General features: G+C 33.2%; 1 protein-coding gene across 7 annotated transcripts in view; it reads left to right on the top strand.

Moving 5' to 3' along the window:
* Nucleotides 1–13659, top strand: part of CCDC171 (coiled-coil domain containing 171) — a 367143-nt gene that overhangs the window by 178865 nt on the left and 174619 nt on the right. For all 7 annotated transcript variants that reach the window (XR_006737860.1, XR_006737861.1, XM_045563091.1 and 4 more), the window contains 2 exons: nt 4958–5103; nt 7037–7091. Coding sequence is in view for 5 of the 7 variants with exons in the window: in XM_045563091.1 (XP_045419047.1) it covers nt 4958–5103; nt 7037–7091 (201 nt within the window). In the remaining 2 variants the exon portion in view is untranslated. The remainder of the gene's footprint in view (nt 1–4957; nt 5104–7036; nt 7092–13659) is intronic.

The following is a 13659-nucleotide window of genomic DNA, read 5'->3' as shown; positions in this document are numbered from 1 at the left end:
TCTATTGTCTTACCAGACATGTGAGTTCTAACTAGAGCTGCCATTTATTCATCCCATAAAGTAGGTGAGTTATTTGATCTTCAGCTTCAGTTTAAAAATATGTCACCTACCTTCTGCATAGTGTTATTACTAGAAAACAATAAAAGATGGTATTCCTAAGGAAGAGAACTTAAAATTACATAACTTTTTATTCAGTCTCTATATAAAATGTAGAATATGAAGATATAAGTTTATTCACATATTAATAGTACCACATTTCCCCCAACTTAGGAAATGTAGCTTAGTTCTTTATAACACTTGTGTTGTTGTCTTGCCTTTCATTTTGTATGACTAACTTTTTATACCAAATTGAATAAGCCATTAGCTTTTAGTCTGTAGGAATGTGGATCCATAGATATTTCCCATTAGACAAAAGAAAATCTATAAAAGTATATCCCCTGGGGCTCGGTCTTCCTAGCAGCCTAATGGTCTAAAGTACTACTATACTGTACCCTTATGAGAAGGAACTATGTTGGGTGATTCCCTTGATATCCAGAAATATTAGTTGGAGAGATGTGTATATCCTTTTAGATGACTTTAACTTTTGTACTATACCACATTTATGAATCAAATATTCTGATTAAGGGAATTTATTTTATAAATTTTTAATTTTTTAAAAACCATTACCAAACAAAGTGATAAACCTTGTATATCTTGTATAGTTTTAAATTAGAGTTTGCTGAAACAACGAGACATACTATATTTGGATATGTTATTTTGATTTAGTTTTTTTTAAAGAACTTCAGAACAGACTTTCATTGGTGATGATTGCATAACTTTGTGAATATACTAATCAATACCCACCAAACTGTATACTTTAAAAGAGTGAATTGTGTAGAATGTGAATTACATCTCAATAAAGCTGTTATTTAAAAAATATTTCCACATACAAAATGTTTTCATAGGTGTGAAGTGATAGAATTTCAGTTTATATTCATAACTCATTAAAAAATCATTAGCTTTAATACATATTTAAAGTTTTAGAAATATACTATTACCTGTGACCTAATTTCTGTTTTTATTCAGCAATAATATATATTTATTATAGAAACTTCTGAAATTGTAGCTAAGAAAAAAGACACTTAAATGTGTGTGCAGTATGTGTCATTTAATAGTCACATCTACCATGTATTTTATCTGTAAGCTTTTCCTATACTTAACTACTTTCTTTGTAACCATACTTTTCCTGTCAGCTTTTATTAGTGGCAAATAGCTTTTCATAACCATTTTAGGAAAACAATCAGGTGTAAATATTTTCTTATAGGAGTAGTTTAGTGAAAGCATTGGGTTTTCCTTCCTGGATTGTGAGATGTATATGTGAAGGTAAGCAATAACACCATTATTGAAAAAGAAATACAATAAAGATATTATATAATAGCTTTTGAAATACAGTCAGTTTGGAATATCATTGTATAATTTTGCTTTAAAATGTTTTGGATTTTGTAGCAATAAGAATGCTTAAGGAAAAAAACATTTTAAATTTAAAATGAAAACTGAAATCTTTGATAAATAATATTGTGACATTGGTTCTTGTGTAGGTAGAATATTTTTCTCCCGTTTTAAAAGACTCTTACTATCATATTTAGCCTTAACTTTCTAACAGCTTAAATTGTTCACAACACTGTTTAAAGATAAATTCAGTATCAGGCTTTGCATTTTTTTTTTTTTTTGTAAATATTAAGACCTGAGTACAAAATGAGGGCTGTATTGTGGATTAAGTGAAATATCTCAAGGCTGTGCTGTTCTGATAACTGAACCTGAAGTGACCTTTCTCAGACACAATTACAGAGCTGTATGTTTTTCCTTTAATTTCATCAGGGGTTTAATTAGTATACAAATAAAACTTCCCTTATCTTCCTTTCTACCTAATTGGCTTGTCTTCACTTATATATGAAGTATGTGAAAGTGGGCTGTAATTAGGGTGACCGTGTTAACCTTTTTTCCTCAAATGTACTGTTGCCTAAAGGCCTCAAGGCCTAAAAACAGTGCTTTGGATTATTGCTTTGCAATCACTATGGCTGTCCCATAGGTTTTCTCATGAACAGAAGGGCTTTGGGTGCTGCAGGTTCCCACTGCTTAACAGGATCTTCATTCTTCTCCCCACTAAATGTTTATTGATTATCTCGCTGTTCCAGGCTCAGCCTCCAACAACTTAATATCAGGTGACAGTCAGGAGAGTTCTCCAAGTAATTAGAGTTGAGCATTGGGGGAACAATTAGGAGCAGAGTTATTAAACTTGATTTATCCTATTCTCTCCTGAACAGTTTCTTGGATATCAGAACATCACACTTTCACAATCTACCCTGGTTGAGAAATTAGTGGCTAACCTGCTGCTTATCATTGTTGCCTTGCTGCCTAGAGGCGCACCCTCTTGGTTTCAGTCATTCGGTTGGAAATATTAGAGTCCATAAAGTTTATCATGTGTTTTAATTAGGTCAGTCTGAACAGGAGAAAAGAAAAGCTGAACTTAAAATTTTATATATATATTATATACACACATAGATATATAAGTTTATTTTTCTTTAATTAAAGCTCAGTGTTAGCATTTTTAAAGATTCTATTTTTGTCATCAAAAAAGGTGAATATTAGGGAAAAGATGTATTCTGGAATCACTTTTTATGTCTTGGTGTTTTGCACATATCCCCATCAACCTCAGGACCCATTGATGTAGTCCTTCATGATGTCCCTCAATTCTTTAACATGAGAATTCTATCTCTATAACAATGATCTTCTTTTTCAAAAACTTTATTATTTTTTCACACTCAAAGAAGTATGATTTATATCACTTTGTTTACACAATGATACTTTTGTTCCTTTTCTATGTCCCTAAAATAGTGGAAGCTTTAGAAGAGTTTGATGGCTCCCTGTCATTGCTCCTGAGAGATGAAAATGAAAGAATGGAAACAAGAATATTTCGAGATATAGTAGAAATTCTAATACTATGGGTTATATCTTCTTTGAAAGTATATCATAGCATTGCTGAAAAGTCAAGTGTGTATTTATAATAATTCTAAGGTCATGAGTTCTCTCAGATTTGACCAGTGAGCTTCAGTCTGGATAAGGCTGGAGACAAGATACTGAGACAATATGCTGGAGACAGTATACTGAATGTTGGATCATCCCCTCACAAATACACACCTTCAGCCATAAGACTTACTAAGCAAGAGAATTCCAATGGATTGGCACAAATTATTTTTGGAAAAAGAATTCAAGCTTTATGCATAACTGGTATCGGATCATTAGTTTTACATTCATATTTGAAAAATAGCATTTTTTATTGCCTGAAAGATGTCAGAAATGCTGACTTTAACAGGACTCAAATGAATTTTATCTTTTTAAATAAAGAAATCTCATGAGATACTTCAATGCCTTTAACTGTCTTAGCATTGGCACAAAATTAGTAGGTTTAGTGTGGTTTTAAAAATCTATTCTTTGTCATTTTTTTAAAGTTGGTTTGAATCAGTGACTATTTTCATAGTGGAATGTTTTTGAAGATCTGTTAACAGTAAATATTTAAAATAAAATACAATATCTAATAAGTAATCACATTTTGTTTATTTTTAATTTTTTGACTCATATTTATCTAATAGCACCTTGACTGTTTGAAAGTGAACTTCTGAATTTGAAAACTTTTAACATTTTTTGAATATCTGATTAGAATAATGATTGCTTCCAGTTCACCAGCATTTAGACTGAATTAATTGTTTTAATTCTGGGTAGGCAGCTTGGGTTTTTTATACTACCCATTGTGAATGCATTAAAAGAATACTATTAGAAGAATTTTAAACGTGAAATTATAGCATTTGTTTGTTTATTCTTTACTGGATTTTTGAAGCATAGTTGTGGATGTTAATATTTGGCTAAACGCTGAACAAGGAGAAAAACTTATGTGTATGAAAGCAATTGTTTATCTGACTGTCCAACAAACTTAATTAAAAAATGTGTGATAAGCTTATTCTAGAAATTTTATAAGTAAAAGAATGAGAAGATTTTTAGTGCAAAGAGGTCCTCTGATCTCTATACTATTTGGCATCCTAAAATTTTAACAGGGTCTAGAAAATACTCCTTTAAATTGTGAGTTTCTGAGTCTAAGAACTGAACCCCCAAGCTTTAAGATAAAGTTTCACAATTGCATCTTGAAATGTTTGTATTAAGGCAATACTTTAGATTAAAGCAAATAGCAAGTATCAATCAACAGATTTTATACTTCTGTGACTAAGAAAATATTAATGGAACACAGATAATTCTGATTGCAAGTATTATTCATAACTTTCTCTATTAGTTGAAACATGTTGATCACATTTGTGTTGCTATTCCTTGACAAGAGAGTTATTTACTGTAAGCAAGTGAATTTTATTTTGGAGTCCAGTTTATTTGTTTGCTGAAATGTCTGTAGCAACCTAACTATTACAGATATATTAAGAAAGAAAGTAGTAGCAATTTTTAATCTTGAGTTCACCATTCTCTTTTAGGTATCCTAGTCCACTTTTCTCTCAATCAGATACTCACTTTGGGCTTATGATAAACTTTTAGTTCTATTTAAAGTTAAATAGACTCTAAATTTCATGTGCTTTCACCCCTGAAATCTTTATTTTTTACTCATTAAAAGAAAATACAACTTGAGATTTTTATAATCCGATATTTTTAGTAAGAATTCTATTTATTTGCCTTGTAATATTTTAAAAAATAAAATGGAGTTGTATTTTGCAGCCAAACATTTTTCAAAATCTTATCAGTTTTATCATGTCTAATTAGTAAGTATATAAAATTTTTACAGAAAATTTGTTAGACCTTGATGTGTAATGACCCAAGTCTACTTCTCAGTCAGTCTGTATTCTTCTTTGTTTAATAGCCTATGGCATAAATTGAAGTTAATTATCAGGGCTGACAAGTAACTCTGTTTTCTGTCTGCTTGCAGAGTCTCTCCGAGGCAAAGATGGAGCTGAGAAGAAAAGATCAATCTCTGCGTCAGCTCAATAGACATCTTACCCAGCTGGAGCAGGACAAGCGTCGACTGGAGGAGAACATCCATGATGCAGAAAGTGCCCTCCGCATGGCAGCCAAGTGAGCATTTGGACCTTGGGGAGATCACTTAAAACAGACAAAAGATCAATTCTTACTTTCATGCTCCGGGTTTTAGCCCTGGATAATACAGTGTTAGAAAACAAAAGTACAGCTGTCTTTCTTTGAAATTCTCTGATATATCCTCGAAAAAGAAAACTCTTTAACTCGACATACTAAATGTATATTTTATTGAGAAACCTCAGAAAAGTATAAGCTTCTAGATAGCCTCTAATTATGTGTATTTTGGGCTGTGTTGTCATATTCCATGTTCAAAACTATGTTTTCATTAATGTGAAACCTAAGACTCTTTATTTAAAAGTTTTGCATAGTAGCTTCTGTTATGCTTATTCCTCATCCTCTCTGCCCTACTGTCCCCCAAATTTTGCTCTGCATATATTATAATATACTAATATTGCAAGTAATATTTCCATAAAAAATGTTAGTATACAATAAGCATGTGTATCATAGCATTTTAAAAAATGTAATAAAAACATATCATGGAAAATTCATTTAATTTTCTACCTGTATATTCTAATATGTTCAGTGGAAAAAAATAAACAGTTTTCAGAGTAGACAACTATGTAAACGTGATGAGAGTGTTTTCCCTTTTTACCAGGTAATCAAGTTGACATACACTGTGAAGTTCAAATTGAACAGTTCTCTTGGGCATTTTTATTTGTTCTCCACATCAAATTTCATGGAATACTTTAAGACTACTCTTTGTACAACAGCATGGCTTAAAGAAAATCTATTTAAGGATTAAAGGAACATCTAATTTTGATAAACTCAATGTTTTCTAAGTTTGGAATTTTGAATTATTTTACTTGTGAAAATACACATTAATTAAAAATTTTTGAGACAAACTTGTTAAGCATAAAATATCATGAAATATAAATGTAGTCTGTAAACTGCAGAATATAATCTGTAAATCACAGAACAAGGAGTCTGTAATCTTACGATTGCCACTGGGCTTGTGACATTGCTCAAGCATAAGAAAACATGAATTGATGCAAGGCCAAAATATTGGCATGTTTGAATATCTACCAATAGTTTTTTTGAAAATTGTAAAGCTGTGTAACAGTGCACCACCATATCAGGTTGTCATTGTTCAGTCTCAGTTTCCTCGTGTCAAATGAGAGGCTTAGCCTACATAATTTCCAATGAGTCTTATAGGTCTGAGAAAATTCTGAGATGAATGAAAACAGGATTATAAAACCTCCAGATTCAAATTGTGTTTTTAAAACATTTCTGTTAATTCAAGAATTTGACATGTCTGTGATCTGTGACCATGGTCACATGTTTTTATAAAACTATAGGAAGCTAATTTGAAATTTGGAGAATTAATACATTATTTACAGTTTTCAATTTATAACTTATCAATTAAATTTTTGTCTTCAGCATTTTCATTCAAACTATTTATTTCATTATGAAGGCTTAATTCAGTACACTAGGCTGATAAAAAAAACTGATAACTTTGCATATTCCCAGTCAGGTCATTTTGTACAATTATTAATAGCACAAAAAGGCTATGTAGAAAGGAAAATATTATTTTGTATAGTATGGCCATTTATACTAAATTCCCACCACTAAGATTTAAAAGCTTTTTTCCATTAGAAATAAAAAGAATAAAAGTTTTACCTTTTTCAGCACAGTTTTTATTATCAGTAATGTAATCACCATTTCTTTTTCTTTTTTTTTTTCACCTTTTCAACTTTATATTCCTCCCCCATCCCAATTTAGGACAGGCAACATAACTGAAGATAAGAGTTAAATGTGGAAATATAGCAGCGAATATGGTTAGGTTTTATACTTCTCAAAGGAGAACAATGATATCTAATCCTTATTTTTCAATAATAGTGATTTATAGCAAAATGTGTAACTGTTGTAGTAAGGTTTGGGTTTTACTAACACCTAATCTTTTATTTTTTTCTAGAGATAAAGAATGTGTTGCTAATCATATGAGAACAGTAGAAAATATGCTTCATAAGGTACTGTAATCTTTCTTTAATATTGTTCAATTTGTACTATGACACTTCTAGTCATTATTTTTATTAACCACAAAGTAAATCATTTTGTTACATTCTTTAAAAATAAATTAACAAAAAGATACTTTCAGATGACTGAAAATTTACATTATATGATTCTATATGGCATACTTCTTTTCAGAATTCACTTTATATACTTGATAAAACTATGCAAATAGTGGTTTCCCCAAACTGGGATAATTGCACTTGAATTATGTGTGGTCTTTGCTGAATGAACCAGAGGTCATTAAGATTCTCATATGTCTCATAATGATAAAATGTTTGACCACACTGTCTAACCTCTTGCCATTCTTAAACCTATGGTCCTCTACATGTGTATATATTGATATATAGAGAGACATAATGTATTTTATTTGGTAATACTCATGTACCTTAACTAGACAGTAATGTTACTCAAATTGAAATTTATCTTCTTACCTATAAGAATGTGTTCTTAAGGTAGTAATTTAAAATGTTTACTAATAATCAATTGTTTTCAAATTTGATTACTTCTGTATGATAAACTCTGACTTTTAATTTGGTGGTGATGAGCAGCATAGTAAGGGTATTATGATATTAGTAAAAAACTTAATATATTAACCGACTATATATTTTGTTAGCACTCCACTTCAGATTCAAAGATGCATTTATTATTTCATTATTTAAAGGTAGAGAAATGTTATTTATGTGTTTCTGTTATTGTCTAATAGAAAATTTATTGGAAATGCAAACATCCAATACTTTTAAGATATATGGAATTTATGACTAAATCATATTTAGAATAATTTGTGAGTCAAATTAATTATATGATATTATTTTATATTATAAATTCCTTAAAATACCCTAAAACTAAACCTTTTTAGGAGATATTAAATAAACATTAGCAAACTAATATTTAATATATTACAACATTTTTAAAATACTGGGCCTCTATATTTGACATTTTGAAAGTGACTAGCTTTATTTCATATCAACAAAAGCATTTTGAAAAAAAATATTCTGGGTATTGTTTTCTTTTTAAGTTTCTTTGAAACTATGACTTCTCCCCCTCCTCACTTAAAAACCTTTAGCCAGTGAGTATAGTTTAAATATAGTCACATCAAATCCATATATGCTGCAAATCTGAAATTTAGAATTTGCAGTAAAAGAGACCTCCTTGGTTAGATTTTTTGGTAATTGATAGGAAAGTCAATTACATCATATCCATGGCATACCCTTTTATACACTTAATGGCTTTGAAATCCAGCTGTTTGTCCATCATCCCAGCTGGAGGGAAAAAAATGTTACATAGCAGCTGACTTGGGGAATGGACTTTAACGTCAGGGCAAAACCATCATCAATGTGAAATATAATTGTACCTTCTCTTTTCCTTATGGAAATGGAAACATATATAGTTTAAATGTAATAAAGACTGATTGCGACAGGATGATTATAATCATACAGTTCTTCAGTTGTTTATCTTTTGATTTTTGTGTCATATGGAAAGAAAGATATTCTGCAAAACTGGCCTGCAGCCACTGTAGATTTACTTTTACTTCATGGCTTTTTCCCCTTTCAGATTTTATAGTTAGTTATAATATTTTGATTTATATCTTTAGAAAGTTCTATTTATGTAGTGATTTTTAAGTTATAAATTACTTTTCAAGCTTGAAGTAAAAATTTAGGAAAGGCAAATTGATAAATGTGATTAATTCTCTTGTCTATGAAGTAGGAATGAGAATGAATAGGAGGTGGCCCAGACAGTCCCTATGAAGCTCTCAGGGAGGTGCAAGCCCACTTCAATGCCAGAGATTGTAGGTTTATTTTTCTGGTCACCTTAGACTTTCTATTGGCATTTTCTGTCTTGTACTAACAAAGGAGTACAGAAGGAGAGTCCAGTCTTTTTCATGGTATAGATATAGTTACATCCAAACTCTTTAGCAAAGTTTACTGTGCATGGTAAAATCATATAGCTATTTATATTTTTTATTTGGCACTTGTGTTTTCAATGTATGTATCAATTATTCTCAAATAAAACTAATTTTTATCTGCTGAATTTTATTTTATTATTATTTTTAATACTACTGATACAATAATCAAATAGAAAGAACTTGTTTGCATGTAGACATTATTTCTTCTCTTGCATTTTGAAGAACTTAAACTGAACGTGTTTGCTTTTAGGAAAAGCAATGATATTTTATTGATATTAGTTTTTAAACTTGATACATTTCGTTCAACTTTTCAAATCCTAAAACTGTGTTATATAGGACAGTTGACTAGATATTATTTTTTAAATTATATTTGGGACTGACACTAGTATTTAATAGGGAAGGCCAGTTATTTTCAGTTAGAAGAATATACTTTTTTTCAAAGATGAAGTTTTATTTTAATTGCATTTAAATATATATTTTTATTCATGCCAGTTTTTAATGTAGGTCAGAAGTTAATTTTTTATTAAGATACTCTTTTTGGGGGGCCAGTTTTGGGTCATCAGAGATAAGAAAACTAAAAACAAGAGAAAACAAGATTATCACAACTTTTCATGAGGTACATTTTTTTATACACACACTTCTCTGTCGAGTTGAATTCTCAGCTGCTTTTCATTTTTTTGGAAAATCTATTCAACTTTTTTGGAAAAAGATTCATCATTTTAACCATTTTAAAGTGCATAATTCAGTGGCTTTCAGTACATTCATAATGTTGTGCAATCATCACAACTACCTAATTCCAGAACATTTCTGTCACATCTGAAGAAACCTATTACCCAAGAAGCAGTTACCCCTTATGTCAGGCCTCTTACCCTACCTCCTAGCAAACATTGATCTGTCTTCTGTGTCTATGTACCTTCCTATTCTGGACATTTCATATAAATGGAATCACACAATATATAGCTTTTGGTGTCTAGCTTCTTTCATACAGCATAATTTATTCAAGGTTCATCCATGTTATGGCATGTATTGAAACGTCATTCCTTTTTATGGCTGAATAATATTCTACTGCATGGATATACCACATTTTGTTTATACAAACATCAGCTGGTGGGCACTGGATTGTTTCCACTTCTTAGATACTATGAATAATGCTGCTGTGAACATTTGTGTGCAAATTTTTGTTTGAAGGTCTCCTTTCAGTTCTCTTGGATGTGTAGCTAGGAATGGAATTGCTGGATCATATGTTAATGCTATGCTAACTTTATAAGGAACCACCAGACTGTTTTCCGCAGCGCCTATGCTATTGTAAATCCTCATAATTATGTATAAGCTTTCCAGTTCCTCCACATCTTTGCCCACACTTGTTATTTCCATTTTTTTAATATGGCCATCCTAAGTGGGTGTGAAGTAATATCTCATTGTGGTTTTTTTTTTTTTTTTTTGAGACAGAGTGTCGCTTTGTTGCCCTCCCTGGCTAGAGTGAGTGCTGTGGCATCAGCGTAGCTCACAGCAACCTCACACTCCTGGGGTTAAGCGATCCTCCTGCCTCAGCCTCCCGAGTAGCTGGGACTACAGGCATGCGCCACCATGCCCGGCTATTTTTTTTTTTATATATATATTTTAATTGGCCAGATAATTTCTTTCTATTTTTAGTAGAGATGGGGTCTAGCTCTTGCTCAGGCTGGTCTCGAACTCCTGACCTCGAGCGATCCGCCTGCCTGGGCCTCCCAGAGTGCTAGGATTACAGGCGTGAGCCACCGCGCCCAGCCTTCATTGTGGTTTTGATTTGCATTTCCCTAATGACTAACGGTGTTGACCATCTTTCCATGGGATTACCGATAATTTGTATGTCTTTTTGGGAGAAGTGTCTATTCATATCTTTTGCCTATTTTTAAATTGGGTTGTCTTTTTGTTGTTGAATTTTAAGAATAAGAGTTCTTTGCATATTCTGGATGCTAGAATCTTACTATATATGATTTGAAAATATTTTCTCCCATTATATGGATTGTCTTTTTACCTTCTATTAGATACTGTGCTTTGGTGCACGTAAGTTTTAAATTTTGATGAAGTCTCATTTTTTTCTTTTGTGCTCATGTGTTTGGCCTCATATCTAAGAATACATTGCCAAATCCAAAGTCATGAAGATTTCCCCCTGTATTTTCTTCTAAGAATTTTATAATTTTAGCTCTTATAATTAGGTCTTTGAATTAATTTTATATATTGTATGATGTAAGGGCCCAATTTCATTCTTTTATGTGGCAATCCAATTATTCTAGCACCATTTGTTGAAAAGGCTGTTCTTTCCCTGTTGAATGATCTTGGTACTCCTGTTGAAAATCAATTGACCATAGATGTACGGGCTTATTTCTGGACTCTCAATTCTATTCCATTGATCTGTATGTCTATTCTCATTACCAGTACCACAGAGTTTTTATTACTGTGTTTCATAGTAAGTTTTGAAATTGAGAAGTGTGAGTCCTGCAACTTTTTTCCATATTTTAAAATTGTTTTGGATATTCAGAGTCCCTTGCAAATTCTATATGAATTTTTTGATCAGCTTGTCCATTTCTGCAAAAGAAGGCAATTAGAATTTTGATAACTATTACATTGAAATTATAAGATCAATTTGGGGAGTATAGATGTCTTAACAATATTAAGTCTTATAGTCCATGAATATGGGACATCTTTCCTTTTATTTAGGTCTTTAATTTCTTTCAACAATGTTTTGTAGTTTCAGTGTACAAGTTATAAATGTTCTTGGTTAAATTTATTCTTAAGTATTTTATTCTTTGTGATACTATTACAAATAGTATCAAATGGAACTGTATTCTTACGTTCATTTTTTGATTCTTAATTTATAGTGTATAGAAGTGCAACTGATTTTTGTATATTGATTTTGTCTTCTGTAACTACTGAATTTACTAGCCCTGATAGTTTTTAGCATATGTATTACTTCTTTAGGATTTTCTATTTATAAGATTATGTAATCTGTGAATATGGTTTTACTTTTTTCTAATTTGGATGCCCTCCCCTGCCCTGCCCTGCCCTGCCCCGCCCCGCCCCGCCCCGCCCCACCCTGCCCTTTTCCCCTTTTCCCCTTTTTTTCTTTTTTCTTTTTTCTTTTCCCTTCCCAAAATTATTTTATTTCTATAAGGTTGATAGTAATGTCCCCGTTTTTATTTCTTATTTTAGTAATTTAGTAATCTTTTTTTCTTGCTCAGTCACTGGTGGGGCCAGTGGTATAGAGTTCAGGGCCATTTCTCCAAACTGGAAGGACTGTTTCCCAGGTAGGGGGCTTAATAGTGTGATTCCTAAGGCCCTGGAACAATCTTTTTCTGCCCTTGTCCACTAAGCGTGGTTTTTCTTCCAGGTGGCATGAGTGCCTTCCCTATTTTTTCCCTGGAACTCCATAGCACTCTCCCCTTAGATAAGTCTGTGAGTTCCCTTGTTGCCTGAAACTGGCTTCAAACTGCCCCTCAGTCCATGGGTCTGACCTAGTAGCATGTGTCTCCACAGGATGCTGGCGGGTAGGGGGATCTCTGATTGTACACCCTTGTTTTGCTATGGGACTCCAAGGAAAGGATGGTAAGCTTCTCTATCTTCATGGGACTCAGCCAGGGCTATGCTCTTGCCAGGGGAGAAGCAGCAGCTTGTGAGTTTCTTGGTTTAAGCTGCACTCCCTATTGTATTGTGTGTGAGGAGCAGCCGCTGCACCCATTCAGCCCGCTCGGGAACCAGGGCCTAGGTTAAATGCAGTCCTAGTGCTGCACCCCTATCCAGTATGGTGGTTGTCTAATGTGGGGGGATGGGGTGTACTCACTGATCCCTGCTCCTCAGCACCCCTCCACACCCTGTCATTGGATATGTCCACGAGGGCTTCCTCACCACCTGAGTCCAGGACCGATAACTGTCCCTTCCATCTCCTTGCACCTGTCTGTCTAAGCCACCAGTGTGTGATCCCATGAGATGTCAGTGGGCAGGAAGCTCACAGACTGTGGCGGTTCAGCTCTCAGTGGCGGGCTGGGCTGGGAATGCATCCCCACCACAGAAAAGCCAGCTTCTTGGCTCAGAGCATGCTTGCAGTTGTGGGGAAGGGGCCATGGCTACCAGCTGGCTTGAGCCAAAGTTACTTTCTGTGATGCCATGAATGGAGGAGGTTCAGAGAAGGAAGCATCTAGGTGAAATAAAGCTGGCTCTCTGGTCTCTCAAGGTACTCTCCTATAGGTGTGTGAGTTTTGCATTCTGTTGCTTGCTGAGGGCACCCAAGTGGGAGAGGGGAACCCCCCTTACCCTTTTAGTGGGCTTAGAGCCTCTCTGGTATTGGTCGGCACTGCTGTCCTCTCCTCTCTGTCTAGTTCTTTCTCAGCTTTGCAGTTTTTCTTGATGGGGTCCCCAGACATCTCTGTTGTCTCTCCCTGTGATCCACACCTGTGCTGCAATTCGTAAGTCTTGACTTCAAGCTCTGAAATTCTTTCTTCTGCTTGGTCTAGTCTGTTTTTGAAGCTTTCTGCTGTTTGGTTTAATTTCCTATATGACTCTTTCATTTAAGTTCTGTTATATTCTTTCTTATGTTGTCTATCTCTTTAGTGAATTTTTCATATTTTTCATTCATGTCCTGAAAT

The sequence above is a fragment of the Lemur catta genome, chromosome 10 (genome assembly GCF_020740605.2).
Source record: "Lemur catta isolate mLemCat1 chromosome 10, mLemCat1.pri, whole genome shotgun sequence".
Classification (NCBI taxonomy): Eukaryota; Metazoa; Chordata; class Mammalia; order Primates; family Lemuridae; genus Lemur; species Lemur catta.
Note: the sequence above shows the minus strand (reverse complement) of the source record. Positions and strands in the feature narration are given on the sequence as shown.